Genomic DNA, 22,253 nt, shown 5'->3' with positions numbered 1-22,253 from the left:
TTTTTAAGAAAATGTTTTCTTAATGAGTTTGTCTGTTCAAGTTTAGCTAATCCACACGATTGAACTTACAGGCACAAATGGGAGTGAAGACTGCCCATTGGAACTGATGCTCCGGTGAATTTCTCGCTGTTGCTGCTTTTTGCTACGGTAAGGCGGCACTCCATCTCTGCAAGAGAACCAGATTTGCATTTATTACTCTTCCATGCAAGACATTTCCCACCAGAAAGTGACAAGGACCAGAGTGACATCATACAATGCAGCAACAGATTCTAAGGGCACCACAAGCCTAGAGATCTCCATATGCATGGATTACCATCTATAAACCAGGGGGTGACGAATGTAGGGCGGGAGGAACTTAAGTGATGTTAATGAACAAAAAGAACAAGCTGGAGGGAAAGCTTTGATGCTATAAGTAAAGCAATACGTATAAGGGTGGCAAGGGAAGACTTTGCCAAGTAACCCTACGCTCTCTGGAAGTTACAAGCATCCTTCACCATAGGCCATGTGATGTGGTTATGGGAGATGCAACCAGTGTTCATATCTGACTGTTGTTAAGGTTAAGGCAGGAGATACCATTCAGGTTAAAGACTTTTTTCTAGGGCAGGGCAGGTAGAAATGCAGATGCTACCCTTACTAATGGGTGCCAGGGAGGATGAACATCCTGACCATATGCCTGAAAGGGTGCATATGCTAATCCTCTTTGCAGGTCCTAAATGGAGAAGGTGGCGTTACAGCTCTTCTTTATCAGTGCCTGGGACAAGGAGTAAGGATACTACTAGCGGGAAGGGAGGTTGGAGGGGATATTCTTCTAACAGGTGGTTTATAGGATCTTTTAGCATAAATACATGCACACATGGGACTTTTGGCATTATTGACTGGAAGTAGATGGTAAAGATGAATCTTCTGGTAAGGTATGTGAGCGAATGGAGTGTCACAGGTGATGGTGGAGTGGAATACTTATTTTGTCCAGTGATGAAACTAAATCGGACATGGCGATGGGTGGAGGTGGAATTGGAAGTTGATGGACCTATCTCCTGCTTTCAGAGGATCTGTACTTACACACTCCCATCCGTTAAGGACATGCTGTCCTCCGTGAGGGCATCGCTTGAGATCTCGCTGTCGTTGATGCTGGCTGCTGGTGCATAATACTGAAACGGGGGTTCTGTTCTCCGAGCGAAGCACCTGCAAGGAATAGAAGGTAGGGAATCCTTAAAATGAGATCCTGGCAGGACTGGATTTGCAAAACAAGCACGTTTGAGCAGCAACACTGAACAAGAGCCTTCTTCCTGATTCCCGGAGGAATAATCAATTAGTTTTACTGTAGTTGCACGCACATCAATACCCCCGGGACAACAACAAAATAAAAACAGATCAAGAGAATACAGCCTCTGTCTATTGACAATAAATTGAATCTGCTGTCAGAAAAATTCTTAACGATTTTCAAGTTTCACAAAGACCAGCATAGTTCCGACCCATTTACCAGATGTGGGAAGAATGCATAGCACCAAAGGCAAACTAACACCGCTACAACAGAGCTACCACTGTGGCCAAACGTCATGGCCCTGGGACCGGAACCCTCATGAGACCAAACTACAGATGCTTTGGCCTTTTTCAGACAGACCCCTAAGTAATCAAGGATGCAACGGCTCTCAAGCACCTGAACTTCAGAGATAAAGGGCCAGATGCAGCAAAGGTTTTTACCCATTCTGTGTCTATGGGAAAAAGTGTTGTACATATGGCCCTAATGGACTGCGAGAAGAGTTAAAATAATAAAGAGCAAATTACATTTTGGGGAATTCACCACTAGATTGCGAGCTGCTTTGGTTTTGTGAAGAGTGGTAAACAGCTTTTCCTTGAGATAGAAGACAGTCCAGCTCATAGATCACTATTGACAATGTATATCAGTTCAGAGGATAGAAAAGCAAATTATGACAAGTGCTATTACATTTTGGTCCAACAAACAGTGGTATGTTGCTGTGGGTTCTTGTTTCACCTCCACTCCATACTATGGCATGGTGGAATTATATTTATGAGGGGCTGTGGTCTGCCACCCATTGTCTGCTCTAGCTCAGACTGAAACAGGCCTCTAAATAAATATGGAGCTTTTCCAACAGGTCAGCTGTCAGGTCTTTAGCGCACTGGGGGCTTGCAGCATATCAGGTGGTCTGCTTGTAGTCCGGTCACCAATCAACACTACGGGCTATACATTCTATGTTATCCAATCAGCTAGAACTAGATGGTTTGGTGGTGGCATGGGAGCTGAAGGTTGAATGTTAGCTTTACAAACCACTTCCGGATGACGGGTTGGTCTAATCTGCAGATGACATCACTTCCGATTTCCTTGCTCACTTCTGCCACAAGCTGATTTTAAAGTGTCACGCAGTTTGATGGTTTAGACAGAGGCGTGACGGGAAGGGTCTTTGGTTTCCTGAGTGAGCCTTTACAAAGAAACATACTCAGCGTTTGTATCTTTGTTCGGATGCCTGGGCAGCATCTGGGGGCAACGTCAAATAAGAAGCCACAGCTGTGCGCTTCAGAAATAATATATTCACCTTGAGCAACCAAAGACCACAATGAACCAAAGATCAGACTCGCAACCACTGAACAGAGTTTGCGGTATTCTGCAGCTGAGTGAGAAGAAAACGGCTGACCTAATAATCTGTTTTCTGGTTTGGGGATGAAGGTGGGCATGTGATATGGTGATGTTGTAAAAACGGTTGGAAACATAAGCATCCAAGATGGCGCAACTGCACAATCAGTAGTGGAATGGGCTTCTCATCACTGGAGTGTCCTCCTAATACAGGGGTGAATGAGTGTCTGTCTAGGCTTTAGTCAATCCATCTCGATTCTGAATAAATTACCATGGTAACATCCAAAGCTATGTGGTTTAGTAATGTGACTTCCCTGCTTTAATGTCGGTCCTCTCTTCACAAAGACACATAAACTTTCTCGGTCTTGTTATTGTGTAATGTGTCTCAGAAACCTCCCACGCTTTATTCCAGGCGGTACTAGGCACATGGTAAAACCACTGGTGTATGTATGTTACTGTCTTCTAATGACATATGGCCAACAGGTTTTAGCTTCTGCCAAACATGTGACCCAGGAGGAAGGACAGAGCCATGCCCGTGACTAAATCGACTCGGGCCCTACTAGTGGGTCAAAGGCTGACCCATTCCTCATGGGCCAGTCCTGAGTCTGTATTCAGTTAGCCAGACCCAAGTCCCACCCAAAACATGGAAACCTTGGTCGGCAGAAGAGAGAAGCACGCCAGCCATGAAAAGCAAGCCTAGCTCCTCCCTGGTGTGGAGATTGCGGAAAGATAAAACCAGCCTCGGTTTGGCGTGCTCTAATCCGCAAACCGGCAAAGTAGGGGTCCCAGAAGGAAAACAAATATGAATAAGGGGCGTTGGGGCGACAGACTAGACTTTGAGTCGCTGCGCTTCTCTTGATGAAGAAAGGCATCTCGCGCTGTAATCCAGCATAAGCCTTTCAAGAAATGTGAAAAAAGGAGTCCTTCCTGAAGAAACTGTGATTAAGAGATAAGGTGTCTTTGAAACGGCTCGCATTGTTGGCGGTGGTAGAGTGGGGAGAAAAGTCAGAAGTCTTTGTGCACGGGGAGGGGGGTGTTGATCTCGCCAGCACAGGCGGCTTTCTTTCACATCAAAGGACTGTTGTGTAGGGTTGGGGGACGAAGGAAGAGGGGATGTGAGCGGAGCTAACCTTTGACCCCCCCCTTGCTCTGCAAAAGGCGGTGGGTCGTGAGGAATCCGTATCCAAGTGGAACCTGGAGACGAGAAACGCAGTCCAATAAAAAGAAAGACATTTTGCGCCTAACGGGGATTTTGGATTACAGATCAGAGAAACTCGCAGTTCGTGATCTGCTTTCAATCCATGCCAGTTTCGGCTGGCAGTATGTTGAGCTTGTGTGCCTCGAAGAGAAGTGAGAGCAACGCTACGGTTGCAGGTTCTCACCAGGTTTGGGCGAAACAAATCTAGTTAGAGGACTCCTTTATAGCTTTGGAACTAGAAAATATGTTAACAAGGGTGACAACGGAGCAAGTAACGCCTGCCCTTTGTTACTTTTAAGAATACCGACCCTACCCAAACGTATTAATGCTAAAACAGCTCTTGGCTATAAAAGCTCCGAGTGGTTGTTTATTTACAGTAAGTATTAGCCAGCAGTGTACCGACTGTGCCTGAATAAACACAAAAAAGTTACACATAACTTTTACATGATGTGCAACATCTTAGAGCTTGCTCGCTCCAGGATAGTGTTTTTCATGGTAGTTAAAGGCTTCGAAAGTCAATGGCGAGCCCTGTAAATTGTTGGAAATCCATGTCCAACCACAGACCACGCGAGTGGAGACAAATATACTTTCGCCCCAACGACAAAGCCAAAGCTATTTAACTCCAGAATCAAGGCAAGGGTTGTGGCTAAGCAAACACATGCTCGCTGAAGAAGGATATAACTGCCCGCAGTGTTATCGCTTAGAAACATATCACATGACCACCAACATTGCCACCCATCAGCTTAGATTTTCAAACACCTGGTCACCACTCCGCTGCGCAAAAGTGGGTCTTGTGCAAGCTTTCCTGGAGGAAAGACACCTGGCGTTGGGTCAGTTATCCGAGCGGGGATGCTGAAAACCGTAACTTTAAAATTCCAACCACAGGCAATTCCGACCTGGTTGGGAGGCCTGGGTGCAGCACCCCCTGCGGCCTAGTTTTAGCTCCGCTAAGAAGTTGAGCAGAACACAGTAAAAGGCTAACGTGAGGGGGATCTCTTTACAAGATAGATTTACTTTGAAGTCGAGTTTTACAGCCACTACCCCCACCCAAAATGCTCCGATTCAGCTACTTGGCACGGCCAGCGTTATGACGCTATTGTTTAAACAGGGCAGAACAGTTGCACAAGCCTCGTTTTAGATACTAGAGTTTCTGACTGCACATGGACGTTTGCCGGTATACATGTGTGTCTGTGAGATTATGTTTCTCATTAATTCTTCGTTGTCTTGTCTGGATCTGAAACCATTAATGTCATTTTCTGTGATTTAAGTTCAGTGCAATTGCATGTGATGCCATTATCTGATATACTGCCACTGGCTAAAATTCCAGGCAAAGTATATTGTGTCCAATGTTCTGGTACGTGAATGTATTTGGAAACGCATGCTTTTGTAGACGTTACAAACCTTTCTAGTGTTGAGATACATCCTCTCAGCCAAAAATCTGTAGGAGAATTGTTTTCAATGGGAAAACACTCGACATTAGATTCTGTGCATTATAACGACGTCCCTAGATTTTGTTTTTTTACTTTAAGATAAAAAAAGTTAATGTCACACTGTCTGTGTGCCCCTTCAAAGTAAGATGATCTTTTCCCAACTAAGATATGCCGGGTATTGCCGCGCATTGTGGGAGAGGTTTTGGTTATACGGTACTCACGAAAAGGACTGCTCAGCTTGGACTCATGCCCACGGTGACCTGGCCTTGACCGAGAGCCATGAAAGTGCCGCCGGTGTGCTCAACCCTAACCTGTCAAATAACGTTTATTGTTTTATTTGGCTGCGTGACCGATTACCAAAGGTTTATAACTCCATTTTACAGTGCTGCTTCCCTGCGCGGCCCCTTTCATCTCTATGGAACGAGCCCAGTGAAATAGAAATAACACACACTGTAAAGCAAAGGGCTTTTTGCAATGTGCCCTGCTCCCAATTCCCGGCTTCTTTTCCTATTTTTTTTTTATTTATTTTTTTAGATTTAGGCAGATAATTAAACCACGTATGGCACTGCTGAAGCCATAGCCGTGCGCTGGCTGCATAGAGTGACGCACTGACGTCAAAGCCACTCGGTCGCCTGCGCGTGCACGTCAGGAGGCGGGCCTTCAAGGCCACATTAGGCTGGCGCCTTCTGTTTTCTATTAACTTTTAAGCTTTTTCCTGCATAAAATGACATTCACTCTAATTTAAGTGAATGGGGAGGACAAATCCCAAGAATTATGTTTCAAAATATCCTTCTTTTATGATTATAAATGTTGGCCATGTTTGTAGTACGCAAAAATCACTATGAAAGAAAAATGGCAGAGGCTCTAACAACACTGAAAAATCACAAAAATAGACAACATTTATGAGTGCTGGCAACATGCCATGATCCGCTCCAGTTATCATTACACAGCTGCATCCCTTATCATCTACTCGCTTCTAATGTGTAATATACAAAATAACGCAGCACTTTATTTCAGGCTCACATTGACGGTTGGTGTATTGGTAAAACTAAGGCATGCATTTACATTTCATCCAGTGTCACGAGCAATCAGCGTATGTACAGACTAAATGCACAAGAATGAATTAATACCCAGGAAACAAAATGTTATTGCTGGAGCTTGGCCTACTTCCTGAATGATTCCAATCAGTGGAAGGTCAAATTCTAGAAGGCACCAGTCAAAAGCCAGCTTCAAAAGGACATAAGAATAATCTGACTCAAGTCCCTAACCAGTGGTAAACCAGATTTACAAAGCACAAAAAAAACAAGCAAAATTATCTCATTAAAGGTCGCAAAACAATTGAAATCAATCTCATTTACTAAAGAAACCAGGTTTGAGAAACAGCAGTAATGGTATAAGTGGCAGCTCCTTACCTTTGATTTTTGGGTGGAATCCGGGTAAAGGCACGACTCAGTTTCCCAATCCTTGCAGCTCCTCCATGGGAAGGGCTTCCAAATTCATCTTCTTCAGCCAGCGTTGGAAGACATGACCCAGGTGCTGGGCTTTCAGGCGTTGGGCTATCTTCAGCGGCTCGGGCATATTCCCGGCAGATGTCCGATCGCATAAACGAAGGGTAGGCCTCCACTTCCATGACCCTTTGGATTTCCTGCTGTGCCTGGTCAAACAGGCATGGATCTAGCTGCTGGCTACGCACTCCTTCCTTGACTTGTGCTCGTGTAGTGGTCTTCAGGCGCCCAGCCACCGCTTGGCTATTTTGCACATACCAGCGATAGATGGCTTTTGCAGTTCGGGAGGTTTTCGGCTCCGATGGGTCCATGCAACGGAAACCATTGCAGGCAAACCAAAAGCTGAGCAAGTCACCTTGGCCCTCTCCTTCCAGGTACATTCGAAAGAGGGTGGCTCCATCCTGGTCCTCCAGCAACATATGGAGGGAACGCCCCCATCGGGAAAGACGGGAGTCCACCGCAACACATCCTTCTGCCTCCCGAAGACATCCCCCTTTCATTCCTCCTTGAAGGTCATAGCGGGTTGTATGTGGAGCAGGTTTTTCCACCTGAGAAAGAAAGTGCACTTGTTAATAAGGTGCAATGCATGGCTGTGTGAAGTCGCACATAACTTGGGAACCTGGCTGAGCATAACTCACGCACAACACAACAGACTTCACCTTTCTTCGTCAAAGCCAAGTCTCTGGTGTGGTGCCCATGCACTTAGTGCCTCAAGGTAGGTGGCCATTCACTCATATCACATCCACCTGCATTGTGACTGTAGAGTACTATTAAACACACTATACATAGCACAATCACCAGCACTCATGTCAATTCCAGTGGGTGCTGGTGAAGGATAAGGTGTAGGACACCAAACCACACTGACTCTAGTCAATGAGAATCCCAGAACTCTAAAGGGCACCCAGACTTAAGAAAAAGTGCTCCTGGTCCACACAAATGGTAGAAGCACACCTTTAGAGTACTTTAGTAGTCTACCAGTGGTCATCGCACCAATTTCTTCCCACTGACCACAGTTTACAGCTTTGTCACCAAAACTCTGTAACTTCTCATGCAAGTGCCAACTTCAGATCACAATTATCAAGCTGGATGTCTCACATGAAACCAGGATATCCATCAACTGATATTGGTGTGCAAGGCTACACATCAGTTATCACCAAAATACATTGCAGACTCACTAGAATGCAACACTCCCACGTGCCTCCTAAGATCCACTTACTGAGATCTCCTGCCCTACAGTAGAACCTCCATATGTACAGTGTCTAGAGCTTAAAATTAAAAATTATTCATACACATTCCTGCATTTGTATAATTCCTTTTGTTAAACATTGTAGTCACTTCTACCATTTATGACGATAATTAGTTATATTTTATGGGATTTCACCCTTTAACCATAACCACCACCACCACTTGGACTTTAACCTTTTCCGAGGCAGGCAAAAACCTCTTTTATTAAGCGGGGCGTTGCTGAAAACAAATTGGCGTTAGAAAAATCACTGTTCACAGTTAGTGTTTTAGGCAATATTTTTACATTGTTTATCTTTGGTGGACCATGATGTTGATGGCTGCTCCGTCTGAAATCTAAAAAAAGTACAACAAACCTCCTCGTGAAGGACTGTCTATAGAGGCAGACTGATTCACTCATTCAAGACTGCCAGAAATACATTAGACATCACTGCTACATGTGCTTCATTCATCATCTTGCAGTCTCAATCTTAAAACTGCCTTTACAGTCTCCTAAATTATATCTCACAGTATTCAGCGAGATTTCCCTTCTAGGGATTGAAAAACTTCACTACTTGGCTATGTCCTTTAGCTGAATGTCTCATCAGCCTCACACAACAGCAGATCTTGAAACAGTTACACAATCCCCAGCTTGATGTCTCATACCCTAATGTCAAAGATCTTATCTACTGTGACATTGGCAATTGAGGAGTGTCCAATGCAAGCATACCTACAGGTCCCACTGAGTTCCTCTTCACAAGTCACCCTCTCTTGTAAATTTGCAAGCTTCTCACTGGTGATAGAGTGTGTCACTTCCCTGGCTGACAAAGGCTGCCCATCAAAACCACAAATTCTCACCTGGAATTCTCTGGTCTCCTGTCCTGGCACTGGCGGCCGTAGGGATGTTTCACGGAACACACGCCCGGAATCGGGCAAACACGTCAGCACCCCAGCAGAACTCATGGCTCCTTGCGCAGTTAGGCCTCGATTACCTGGAAAGGGAGAAGCAATACAAAGTAAAGTTAGAGTCAGATACCAAGAATGGTTAGGAGAGCAATGACTAAAAAGTATACCTATGTTAAAAAGACTTGGGAAATGTACTATTAGCGAGTAATCATTAGTTTGATGGTATACACAAAGCATTGGGTTTTGAAGTATGCCTTTAACCCATATTTTGTGCACGTGTGTTTTGTAAACTGGGCTTGTGGTTTTAGAACTCGGTGACTGCACTGCACAGTTTAACTTCATAGCGTTATTATCCAGTGTTTGTAAGACTTCACAACAGAGCATGACTGATTAAATTCTCGCTGTTAACTCACCTAAAAGGAATTCTAATTCAAGACCCACCAACCTGCAAAGAACCACACAATGGAGAACGGAATTTAATAAAGATACACTAACTCTCTGCTTTGGAAGCCGGTTTTTAACAATGTGATGTTTGTCCTACAAGACCAAGAGCTTTATTTCGAGGTTTGCAGATGTGGGACACAGTCAAAGAGCGGTGGTAGTTAAGTCCACACCAGTTAGGGTGTTGCGGGACTCTGTGCCCTCAGAGTAAGCTAGGCAGGACATCTGCCACTTTTGGGAGAATGCCACGCATGAACCAAAAGCCACCCGGGTCCCGATCTACTAGCAGTAGGGTGTCACCATCTTAGGACAGTGCATTTCTAATCTACTCTTGGGCGCCTTATTCACAGCAGCCAATGGGCACACGGCTGCCAGTTCTGGACCTCCCTTTTATTAACTACGATCCTGTCTCGATACTACAGTCCGAATAAAACACTAGTTTGTGAATGAACGCCCATGACTGAAAACAAGCTGCCCTAGTAATATAAGGCCACATTATATGGTAAACCAACCCAAAATGTGGTGCACTTAAGTGATACGATTATCTGCCCACCAGTATCGGTCGCTTCACTGTGATTTCACCGGTGCAGCATTTATTTTTAGTGTCTGTTCATGAATGGAACTCAAGAGGCACCAGAAATCAGCATTATCTACAGTTCTAAAAGTATCCACAGTTTAACAACTTATCAACGGGGTTTGTTGCATGGTAATCTGTTAAATTAATCAGGCCCCAATCCTGTAGGATTTGGTCACGAGCCACTGTGACCATACAACCCACACAATTCTTTGCAAGAGTTATTTTAGCAGCATAGACTATCTCTGTTGAAGGGCAATCACAATAGTACTTTTTGTCCATCCGTTAACCCAGAAGCATCCACTCCTCATTGCCGATTATGGTACTAACACGGCGGATACTTCTTCATCCATGCGAGATCTGGCAGTATGTATCTGTCTATTGAGGTAGCAGTCACACTTCTACTGTCAGTGGGACTGAGACAAGAAAACTGGCTCCTGCACAACAGCCAATGCTTTCTGAACACCTTAAGGCCAATGGAAAATGCGGATAGTCGACTTAGGTGCAGATAGGCATTTCTCCAGTGATATAGTTAACAAAGGTCCAGATTTTGTCAATCTAGGTTTTGAAAAAGATGTCCTTTTAGCCAATACTTTCATAGGAGACTCATGTATTTGTTCTTTCTTATATTGCTATACTGAATAGATGTGAAACAGATCTGTTTGTGTGCCAAACACCTGTGGATGCTTTCAGCTAGCAGCAGGGTTCGCCTACATAGTCAGAAATGTTACCAGAGCAATAAAGCCATCCCTGTTCGATTAATATCGCCGAACCCACACTGCCTGTTAATTTCTGTGCTTGTTACAATATTGCGAATTCTACCTTGGTTCGAGCACGGTTTAAGCCACTGGTTATTTGTAACCATTATTTTAATTAATCACCTTTCTGTGACAGCCCCACTACTCTCTAGCAGACGGTTTAAAATAACTTAAGATGAGCACACCCACAAGTATTCCTTCAGTACCCTTGTTATCAAATCATACACATCTCTCCTACTGTATTCTACCTTTGGCACATTGAACCATTATTATCCACCTGACCACACCTTTATAAATCAGCTATGAAAGATGCTCTGACCAAGTTAGATCTGCTCTGGGTGGAAGAAGGTGCTCTCAGTGGACACGCTCTTTAGAAGGCTGGGTTCCAACACTGGCTGGGAGATGCAAGCCACCCTAACTTCAGTGGACTACAACATTTCAACACATAACCGAGGCATTCCACGTCTTGCCCAAAAAGTTTTAAAGAAGAAGGAAACATACCTGGGTGAAAGAAGAAGCAGGAAGTGGGGTGGTTTTATTTGTTTTTAAACTGTGATTATTCTGTGGTTTCCCTTTAAAAAGTCTCCACCTCCAGTCTGGTAGGTAGTTTGTCTCTGGTACTAACTGAATATGGCCAGAAGTGAGGGTGTTGGAAAACCTCTGTCTACAGTCACATTAGGGGGTTCTTAATAACTGGATGATTCTGGGATTGTATGCTGCTGGTCATCCAGTGCCCAATACATGTTGAGGTGAACTTCCACCGTCAGGTGGTCTCCCTTACCTATGGCAGATAGCAGAAAACAGATAAATGTGTGTATCCTTGAAAGCCATACTGACAGGAAGCACGGTTCCTGCCTCAGTAGCCTTAAAGAAAACCTCAAAGAAGAGAGCTCCTGAACAGAGCAGGGGGGGGGGGGGGGGGTTAGTCTTGTTCACCTAAACACTTTTCAAAACACAACTGAGATGTCTATTGGCCCTAAACACTAAAAGAGATGTCAGCGATGGTGACAAGACGGCAGGTGGATGCAAGTGTCCAGGTGAAGGATGCTTGTAGTGCCTAAGCCTAGGTACACCCCACCGTCGCCAAGCACCATGATGGCTCACCATAAGGGTCGTCCAAATTTATAAACAAACCATCATCAACAGGTACCTAAAAATGTGACTCTGTAGTTGCCACAACCCACCTTGGTGCAAGTGATTGAGAAGCAAGGGAATGTTCCAGGCCGGAGAACAAAGGTTAAGTGCGCATGTCAGGGGCAGAGGACATGACTTTGTAATTAAAAATGTTTACAGTACGGAACTCTCTCGCCCTTAAGAAGGCTTTAAAGTGTGCCGCGCACAAAAAAAAAGTATTGCGGAATGCTCCCGCTTACTCCCCTGCGGTGATTGCGTTTGCATTTGATGTCTCTTCATTTGATCTCTTGCATGAAACTCCAATCTCTCGTTTGGACTGTGGCCAACCTAGTGATTAAATGTAATAATTTAATTACACAAATGGCTGCTCAATTGCAATCTGCACCTTAGCGCGGCGAGATGAAAGGCGTGAGTCAGCCGGGCCAGGCCTGGCACCAGGGCCGCTCAGGTTAGAACAGGCCTCGCCCGCCAGCAAGGCTCGGCGCAGGCCGTGCAGATTTCTACAAGCCCAGGACATGAGCTAGGCCTCCGGCTTCGTCGAGACCCTCAGTCCGCATTGTCGATACCAGAGCCACGGATTCGGGACTTCTGTAACTATGAGAACACTGATAAATTGCATGGGCAGCATACCCATGTATGAAAGCAGGATCGGACCGGTCTATGGGGCACTCTGGCCTGCTTATGGTTTGGTGGAACTGTTTTACTGTTGATTTATTTGACTTTAGTATTACATTCATAGACAAGGTATAGGTTAATTTAAAGAGGCGGTTGTCTCTTACGTCCTAGAGGAATTTAAAGATTTTGGAAAGGTCGCCTAACACATTGATCGTGGCACGTTTCCTCATAGGCGATCTACACATAGGCCCCCGCGGTGCTGGTGTGGGGGCCCCAGCTCCAGGCCCCTCTTATCACAGTACCATGGCCTAAGAACTTCTGGCTGAGTCCGGAGGGGGGGCACTCCGTGTACCTTGCAGGGGAGCCCCTTACGTTTTGCTAGGCCACTGCTATACACACCTAATTTACTATGTAGATCCCACTCTGGCGGACTCAACAGAGAAGTCATCACTGGATTTAAGCATAAAACCAGACCTATGGAAATATCTCTGGGTATGCCCGCAGTAATTACCCTTATTTGTTGGGCACCTTGGATGTGCCAAAAATGACAAGGTTTTGGATATTTGAAGAAATGCAATAATGTATCTATTCAAAAGATTTAGAAAACATGTTTCGGCCACTTTAGAAGCCTATACAGGTCACCTGCCTTCTTCAGGGCTCTTATACCCTCTTATTAATTACGCTGGTGCCATATAAAGTCATGAGGCCATGAGTGCATTTACCCTGTAGCAACACATTTGTCAAGAGGTAAGTGCTGATGCTTCACCTGTCTTCTTATTCTGCGTCTGCTGCAGCTCCACTTCAACTATCATTACTATGGTGCAGCAGAAAGGGAACTGACATCAAGAGAACCCCACTAAATGTTAAGGGGCGAACCCCACCCCACTAAATATCAAGAGGAGAACCCCACTAAATTGGTTTTTAATAGGGTAAGCCTTTTACAGTAGTTTCCTTCATGGCAGAGATTGCAGATGCAGATTAAGGATTTGGTGTTAGTACTACCCTTTTTATGTGACCTGGCCTTGAATCTCGGATCCTTTTGTGGAGTTCTGAACTGGACTGAATGAACGTAGTAAGAAAAACCTACATCCATCAGCCAGAGGGCCTCAGCTATTTTAGAGGAAGCAATCTCTTCGGCTACTAACTCCGAGACAAAGGCCCCAAGTTTGTGGTGCTGGGTGGGGGCCCCCTAAACCCCTGCCCATTGGATACACTGATGGAAGCGGTGTGTGCACACCTGCGTGTCACACCTCTGAATGTGCTAAGTCCCCACGGCTGAGACCCGCAGCTGTCCTGCGAAGCGTTGGTGGGATTAGAACCACTAACACTTGGGGGAGGGGTGAGAAGTTGAAAGCAGATGGCAAAAGTGTTAGGAACTGCACTGGAAGTGATACATGTGAGTGCGCACGTTCGGAGCAGGGAGAGGGCCCCAAAAGGACAGGCCGTGACTACGTTCAGGGCGTTATAAAGGGGCGTATTGGAGTACCAGGTGGCCAGGAGGGCAGAGGGCGCCACTGTGAGAAATGCATCTTCAAACCCAACCAAATTCCCGCGCCTTTTCGTTTGTTTGTTTTTGGCCCAACAGTCGCCTCTTGCAGTGAAGGGCAAGACCTGTCCTCTAAAAACCGGCTTCTAGTAGCCCTCCCTCTCCCCCCCGGTTTTATGTGGGCGATGGGCCCAGAAGTATTCGACAGTGGGCTGTAACCATATGTGGCGTGTGCCCTTAAAAATCTGGATTGGCAAATAGCTCTTTCGGCGCAATCCTTCAGTATCATTGACCTCTGGCGTGACGCACATATGGCCCATTGGTGAGAAAGCGACGTGAATGACAAGGCAGCCATGCGACAAGATACCAGAAGAGAGAAGTAATTTAGTTGACATGGTAACAGAAGAGAAAAAGTGATCTAGCTGAAAAACGGCAACTTTGGATGTAGTCTCTTACCCCCCTACCTCACCCCAAGACCACAAATGACCCCCTCCTGTAACCAGATCTAATCTCTTTATGTCCTTGGACCAAAACTGGATTGGATGCTAACCAGGGCGTAATTAGCAGGGACGGCAGCTGTGTGTTGCTTACCATGCAACAGTAGGAGCTCCCCAACTCTCCTTTGCAGTTTACAGGAAGAGGTATGTGGGAGGGATTAGGCACTGGCACCCCCTGCAGCATCACTTCTGGGGCAGGCTTGGGAGGGGACCGAGCTTGCGGATTTCTTAAGGGGCTTTTGCTGATAAAACTTGTCAATTTACTGTCTTTTTGACCGATTGCCACCGTGGCTGTGTATATTTTCTCAATTCAAAAGTTAGAGGCAGAGTTGCAGGGTAATCCAAAAGCAATTAGTGCTGCAAAGATCCCATTTAAAGGCCGTAAAGGAGTGTTTATGCAATGGCTCCAGAAGCTTAGTTACCAGTTAGTGTCCCTATGTTCCCTTGGGAAAGTAGATGTCCTGAGCAACTATAGATCCAGGTTTGGTTTTGCTCCATCTTGTGAGGGAACTATATGTGTCTGGATTGGGGGGTCTGAATGAAACCACAAGGGCAAAAAAATACCCGTGGATGATACCAAGTCAGGTGAGCAGTCAGTTTAAGTCATCTCCTCACTGGATCACATGGAAGTTAACAAATAGATTTCTCTACAAATAGCTATGTGGTGTTACTTGTTTCAGGGATTCCATTTACCAACATGAGCTATAGTTGCTTTTGTGATGGATTTATGCGATCGTGCAGCCTCAGTTTTTCCGCATAGTTATAGATCTGATACATTATTGACATAATCTATCATTTGCTGCATAATCTGCGCATTTAACCAAAAAAAAATGTTTCCGGCTCAATCGGATCGAAAGTTAACAAAATTGTGGTAACACCTTCACAAGCAAAGGAATGCCCTTTGCAAAGGTTAACTCGTTATCTACCCTTTAGTCTTGTTTCTGTATATGGTTGTTCAACTCGTACTAATGAGGTGAAGTTGTTGCCCAAACCGTATTACCATCAAAATAATGAATAAAAACTATCTAAACTTATGCAGCATAATTTGCCCTCTTTGCTGCTCAATTTAGTCAACTTTGCCACATAATTCGATGCTCTCCTTCCGTTTGTGGCACTGGGTATACCAATGTTATTACTAGTGACACACAGGAGACGATGACACATAACACTTAGGCCCTCATTCGTGACTGGCGGTCTTATGACAACCAGAATTGTGGTGGCAGTCAGACCGTTGCAGTTATGGTGGTCTGACCGTCACATTATGACTGTGACAGAGCCGCAACGGTCCGATCGCCGAAATTGCCAGTTGACGGCCTGGCGGTCTCGCAGTTGTAATCAGCCAGTGCCATCCTAGGGATTACGACTCCTTATTCTGCTAGCCTTTTCATGGCGGTTGAACCACCATGGAAAGGCTGGCGTGATGGGGACTTTGGGGGCCCCTGCACTTGCCATGGGCTTTGCAGGGGCCCCCTTGGACAGCCTTGTTGTGCTTTCCACTGCCCGAATTACAGCAGTGAAAAGCAGAGCAGGTGCTACTGTACCCGCCACATTGCCGCCAGGTCGATTAAGAGCCGGCGTCAATATTAAGGCCCTGTTTCACGCTGGGCTGGTGGGTAGAAACGCTGTTCGGCCGCACTGGCGGTAATAGTTTGCTGAGCGGCCCCCGCCGCCCGCAAAACTAGTAATGAGGGCCTCAGTCTCTACTAGGAATCCTAGGGAAAAAGGGATAAACCATCATAAGCAGCGTCCATGGACACCCCTGTGCTGCCATCAGTGTAAAAGGAAGCGGTCAGGCTCCTTACGGCTCCTAAGCATGAGACAACGCATTTCATTGGAAAATATCCAGCTACTCACTCCTGCCACAAGCGCCTTAGTGGCCAGTGGAAATGATAACATGTGCCAAGCGAAATAAAGCTTTCTCTTAATAGCCCCTAAAACCAACGCATGTACGAGACCCCATCATACAACATCCCACCCTCATGCACAAGACCCAATCCTAAAACATCCCACCCTCATTATGTACGAGATCCCACCCTCATCATGCAAGAGACCCCACCCTACAACATCCCACCCTCATCACGAACACCGCTGTCCATTCCACACAACCGGATCTTCACTGTGTACGTGACCCAGCTCCCTTCACTAGCTAACTTTCTTCTTTATGTAACTGTCTACACATGATAGTTTAGCTTCAAACGCTACTCTCCTCTCTCCTGTGCACGACAGTCAGTCAATCCTTACACCTCACCCTCCTAGTCCATGATAGTACACGATAGTCCATCTTCACACCCCCACCCTTTAAGTGTATGGTATAGTGCACATGACAGTCCATTTTTTTCCCATACATGACAGTACACACAATGGTACATCTTCACACCCCATTCTCCTCGTGCAACTGGATGGCCATTTCACAAAGCCTACTCCCCTCAGGCACATCAGTCCCTCATGCACCACACCACTCGCCTTATGTACATTAGTTGACACAGCACCACCCTCTTCGTGTCCGTTTGTCCTGACAGCACCCCACACTTGTAACGTACACGGCAATAAATGCGCCACCACACACCTTCCTCGTGTACAGCCCTCCTGCACCAGCTCCCCCTCCTTAGATTGTACCGGAGGTCGCCTAAACTGCACAGCATCTCAATCTGTAACTTGTGTGCACCGGGATGCAGAACTGTGCAACTTGCTCCGTCCATGCTGAGAAGAAGCACACACTTGGTCCAGCCAGGTGACATCACTAGGCTCTAAGAGCGCCATTCAAGCAGAGAAGCCCGGGTCACAGCAATCTAACCAGAATTTTATAACTCATTCACACAATTCGTGAAACCTCTCTGAGAAACCTTTAAACTGAGGGGCACTTGCAGGCCCGTGCTTAAAAGGCCAGTTGGCTGCTCCAAGTTTGGTACTATCTCATTCTCTCACATATCAAACTGGTGTGAAATGTTCAACTGAGTTCCAAATCCGCCTTCCAGCTCGACCAAAAAACGAGTGATCCTGGGTAAAAGGTAGTTTCTTACTTTGGCTTCCTTTTTTTATTTTTAAACAATCACGTCAAACGGAGGGATTTACAATAAGGAAACCTCCCTCCCCCGGCCCCCTTAATAAAAAAAAAAAATATTAAAGTCAAAATGGACATTTTCAGCATAACACACTGGCCCAGTGTTACTATATTTTTAACTACATATATCACCAGCAGGAAAAAACAGGATGCCTGCCTCGAAGTCTCCAAAAGTCTCCCAGAGGTCCCGCTTACGGTCCTTGAACTAGACAAACGTATGTTAATTTAAAGGCATTTTCAGAAATGCTGGCATATGAGAAGGCAATTTGCTCGGACTGGTGGGTAGGTCGACTTCAGAGTTAGCTCGGCGGGTCACAGCAATGTTGCTGTGCGTCACATACGGTTTACCGGTTTGAATTTCGGTGGGACTGACTACGCCTTTCATCCGCCGCATCGACAAACACAAATCCTTTTGAGTTAGAACATCAGTGCTAGGAGTTTCATACAACGTTGCATAGGTTCAGCGGCTGAGACAGGAAACACCAAGCATTTACTCTGAAGATATGCGCCAGGAACTGGCCGCAAAAATTGGCAAACTTGGGCCCAATCAAATTTAGAGTCCAGCGACTGAAGAAAAAAAAAAACATCCCAAGAGTGCCTCCCTGCACGTAGACCTTTCTGTCCAGAAGCAGCCAGTCGGTAATTTGTAAACACTTGAGGATCCATGATGGACAGGCAGGTCAACGAGCCTGCTCTAGATATCTGGATGTAACCTGCAAGTCCCGATCATAGCCAGCCAGGTCAAACCATCACCCGTTCCGCTCAGCCTTTTATCTTTTCTAGCATATCAAAGGAAATCCAGCCATGAAAACATCCAAGCTGTTTCTAACTACATTATAAATCGAAACATTTTTTAGACTTAACCCACATCTCGGTACTTAAGGCAAAGTGAACCACTAACAACTATTTTAAAGCAAAATCATACTTGTAAAGAAACAAGGTTGTTTCTGTTGCACTTATCATTGGAGCTCAGCTTGTTTTGAAACGTCACAACATTTTGGCAGGTTGGGAAATTAAAACATGCACATAGCTCGATCCTCGCGTGATCATGTTTTGGAAGCAACAACACAAACAAAATTGGAGATGGCTGAAAACAGGGTAACATGGTGTGCAAACCTTTCTCAGTAATTTGTAAGACACTGTAAAAGCTGTGCATTATTTCCTGCAATCTCAGCATAGAGATCTCCGTACAGTAACAACAAAACATCCCAACAAGTTCAAAACACTGCAACTATTTATTCCATCTGTCCACTGAACTGGCGAACGCATAAGCAACTTCATACCTTACTCGTATTGTTTCTAAGCACTGTAACACACGAATTACAATAATTATACATTCCACGAGCGCTCTAATGAATTAAAAACGGTTGCGGAGATTTTTAAGACAATATGAAACACTTACACAAGAAACTCAACAATAAATCCTCTCCATTAAACAAATGGCCTGTCAGCTGATGGCAGAACACAAAGGAGGATACACTGTGAAATGCCTCCTACCAAAAGGCAAGAAACACTTTGCTTAACTAAACCCGGCGGCCACGGAATGTGAGAAAGCACAGCCAAAAACACGCACACCAGAGAGAAAAATCCCCACAGCCGCCGTAAACCATTCTTATGATCCACATTGTCAGTGCACACTGCTAAATATAACCACATGTTCCAGCACTGGAGCAGAACAAATGAAAACCACTCCTCCACCAACTGCGTGCAAGTCAGGCACACACAGTAAAATGAAGGCCTCTTGCAGCTGCAAATGAAGTTTTTTTTAGAGATGGGGTCGTTTCAGGAGGAGCACTTGGAATTATCTTGGTTTTAAATTGAAGCGGCGTGGGCCATAGTTTGAAAACACGGACAAGGCAGGCTGCATGTGTAAAATTTGTTGAGGAAAGACAACACAGATTGCAGTAACTTTGATGAATGGACAGAAACGATAATAACAGAGTAACCAGGGGGGATGGTGGCGCAAGGAGAGTTTGATTGGGAAGAGGGGGGGGGGGCGCAAGGAGGGTTTCATCGGGGAGGAAGGAGTGCTTCATCAGGGAGCACGGAGGACTTCGGGGCGCACGGAGGGTTTGATCGGGGCACACGGAGGGTGAAGACGAAAGGCGGGGGGGGGGGCGACGAAGACCTCGGATGCCGAGAGAGAGAGCTGTGCCGGGACAGAACAGTTAGGCGAACATGGGTCCGAAAGTCGGGTTCGCGAGGACAGATGGTAGAAGCTGTTCGGGAGTTAGAAATCTTACCTTATTTCCACCACGGCGCGTTCCTCCTTTTTGGATTTTGATCTTCTTCCCCTCCTGTCTCCGAAAAGGAGCGAACCACCTTGGTTAAGGCAGCCCTCTCATAGCCCACAGGCCCCCAAAAATCCAGAGAGGCTTCTCGCAGCCTGCAGTGGAAGCATGATCCCGAAGAGCGAGCTGGATGCGAGCGTGGGGCTCCAAAAAGGGAAGACGACGGAAAATCCAAGCCTCTCCTGCCTGCTCTCCACCTTCCTTGAGACTGGAGTGGGGAGGACTTGAAAACGCTTTCTTCCTCCTCCTCCTCCCCCTCGTCCCTCTGAACTTTTTTTTTTTTTAATCAAAACCAAAAAGCCTTTTTTTCTCCACTCCCCCGGGGGACAAAGCCAGGAGAACAAAGGGGTGTTATAGCTTTAATGAAACATCACTGGGAAGCCTGCAGGGCTGGGTCCTGGCAGGGGAGAGACAGCCAGGCGGGCTGGGAGGGGCGGGGGAGTAGAAAGCGGGGAGGAGACAGAGCCACCCCCCATCGAGCCCCTACCTTGGTCCAGTCCTGAAGCCGAGTGGGCCGGGGGCTCCTCTGCAGGACGCTGTGGAGACTTTCAGCTTTCTACCTTCCTGCCAGGACCTGAGGTCTCTGAATTCCTTTCTTGGAGCCAGGCTGCCCCCACCCCCTCTGGTTAAAGAAAAAGGAGCCTTTGAAGCCGGTCTGGCCAATCAGCGGCGGGAGTCTCTGGGAAGCTATTCCTTTCATCCCATCTTCAAAGGGGGCCCTTCAATCATTCGTAACCCTTGAAGTGCCGGGGAGAGGGGAAGCTAGCAGGGGACGAGGGAGGGAATGGTATGTGGAACTTTGCAAGTTGCAAGAGCTGTTAACTCTGTGGCTGCCGGAGGCAGGGGGAGACACAGCATGGCTAGGGTGGGGAGGGTGACACAGAGAGGGGGAGATCATGTCACAGCGACCTCCCCCACTCCTTCAGGGCTGGAAAAGGCCCAGAGAGGACACGAAGCTCGTGCCGCGAGGACCACCCTCCCCCTCCTTTAAAACAACTCGCACTGTAAAATGGCAAACTAACCTTGCACGGGAGGGGAGGAGGAGCCGGGGGTGTGTGGGCAGGCTGTCACCCTGAACTCCAAGGAGTTTCCGTGGCCTGCCAGCAGACTCCCAGTGACTGTTTCTACCCCTTCTCACACAAACAGTCGGAAATTGTTACTTGCATGCACACTCTACTGCGGGAAGGTCCATGACCGACGGAAGATTCCCCCCAGATGTGTCTGCAATGGATATGTACCAAGCATACCAACTAATTCCCCCCCAATGCGTTGCAAATACTCTTTATACGACTTGAGTCACATTTATAAAATTGAAATACTCATCCGAAAATATCCAGAACAACTCTTGATGGCTCAAATGCATTGAGGCATGGTAACAATGTAACCAGCCCTACTGTCTTGTTCGTCTTGAAATATAATCTCACACTCGGGCTGTCAAAATGCTGCGCAAAGGGAAGTGCCTTTTGGAGTGAATGCATCAGGGGCTGCACACCTTCCCAAGGATGCGGGTAGGGGGTCTTCCTCAAAAGGGCAGACGTTCCCCATATATCTTTGGAAATGTATTTTCCTAATTATTTGTGGGTTTTTTGTATAGTAAGATCACGACCCCGGGCGCAGGGTGACAGAGCGCTTTATGTCAGGTTCCAGTGATACATTGTGTACATTGTTAGCGGGGTCATCAGTTCACTAGTACAGGCGAGAGAAACATTAGCATGAAGGAGACATTTAACCTTCTTCGCCCGATCCAGGCACTGACTCCAGCTTTTATGATGTCTCTAATAAAGTTCTGTTCCAAGTTGTTCTTGAAAGTCGATGTTGAAGTTGAGCGTCTGATATTTCTGGGAAGGATCGTATGAGGTGTTTCTCAATAGGGGTGTGTCCAACTTAAGAACGTGTTTCCACTGGAAAGTTGACTTTTCAAATATATGTGCATGAGTGTCAGTGTGTTCAGGTGATTACAATTCAAGCAAAGCTTGAGGTCTTATACGCAGGGCGAAGTTTCCGGGGGAAGGCAATTTAGTGAGGACAAGTGTGATTCCCTCCATGTAAACAACCGTTTTCAGGGGAGCTAGGGGAGGTTCAGTAAGTGGGCATTTCATAGACTATAGTTGGGATGGGAAAGGTTTGGATTGTCTGATTTAAGGTATTGTTTTGGAAAGTAGAGCTTGAGATTTGGGCGTTTTAATTTGAAGTTGGAATCTCTAGACATCTTTTTTTGTGTTTCAATTCTTTTATGAAAAAAATAGGAATGTAGGGGAGAGGGTAATTGGTTTCAGTTTCCACAGCCATGTCGTATAGACACAACTATGCCCCGGTAGTGCATGGGCGAAAAGCACAATAATCGTGTAAGGCTCAACAATCCAAAACCCCACAAGTCAGGGTTCAGTGTGTGAAGCTTTCAATGCGAAATATAGAATGAAAAAAAAACAGGATGCAAAATACAAGAGGCATGATTTCAGTTTGCTTCAGTCATCAGCCAGTGACTCTATGTAATATTTTAGAGGACTGAGCATCAAAGGACCCCATGACGAATTTAAAAAGAGTTG

At 46.1% G+C, this 22,253-nt stretch overlaps 1 protein-coding gene across 2 annotated transcripts in view; it reads right to left on the bottom strand.

Annotated features, from left to right (window-relative positions):
- LOC138246246 (axin-related protein-like) overlaps positions 1–20,314 on the bottom strand; it is a 30,180-nt gene extending 9,866 nt beyond the window's left edge. The window contains exons 1-5 of one of the 2 annotated variants that reach the window (XM_069200661.1): positions 20,195–20,314; positions 8,803–8,936; positions 6,631–7,271; positions 1,060–1,182; positions 70–166 (exon numbers count right to left, since the gene is read on the bottom strand). In XM_069200661.1, coding sequence (XP_069056762.1) covers positions 70–166; positions 1,060–1,182; positions 6,631–7,271; positions 8,803–8,907 — 966 coding nt within the window. In that variant the 5' untranslated portion in view covers positions 8,908–8,936; positions 20,195–20,314. Of the gene's footprint in view, positions 1–69; positions 167–1,059; positions 1,183–6,630; positions 7,272–8,802; positions 8,937–19,659; positions 20,092–20,194 lie in introns of those variants that run through there. The other variant, XM_069200660.1, reaches the window with a different exon arrangement.
- Positions 20,315–22,253: the final 1,939 nt, after the last annotated feature.

The sequence above is a fragment of the Pleurodeles waltl genome, chromosome 7, assembly GCF_031143425.1.
Source record: "Pleurodeles waltl isolate 20211129_DDA chromosome 7, aPleWal1.hap1.20221129, whole genome shotgun sequence".
NCBI classification, from domain to species: Eukaryota; Metazoa; Chordata; class Amphibia; order Caudata; family Salamandridae; genus Pleurodeles; species Pleurodeles waltl.
This window is presented reverse-complemented; position numbering and strand designations above follow the sequence as displayed.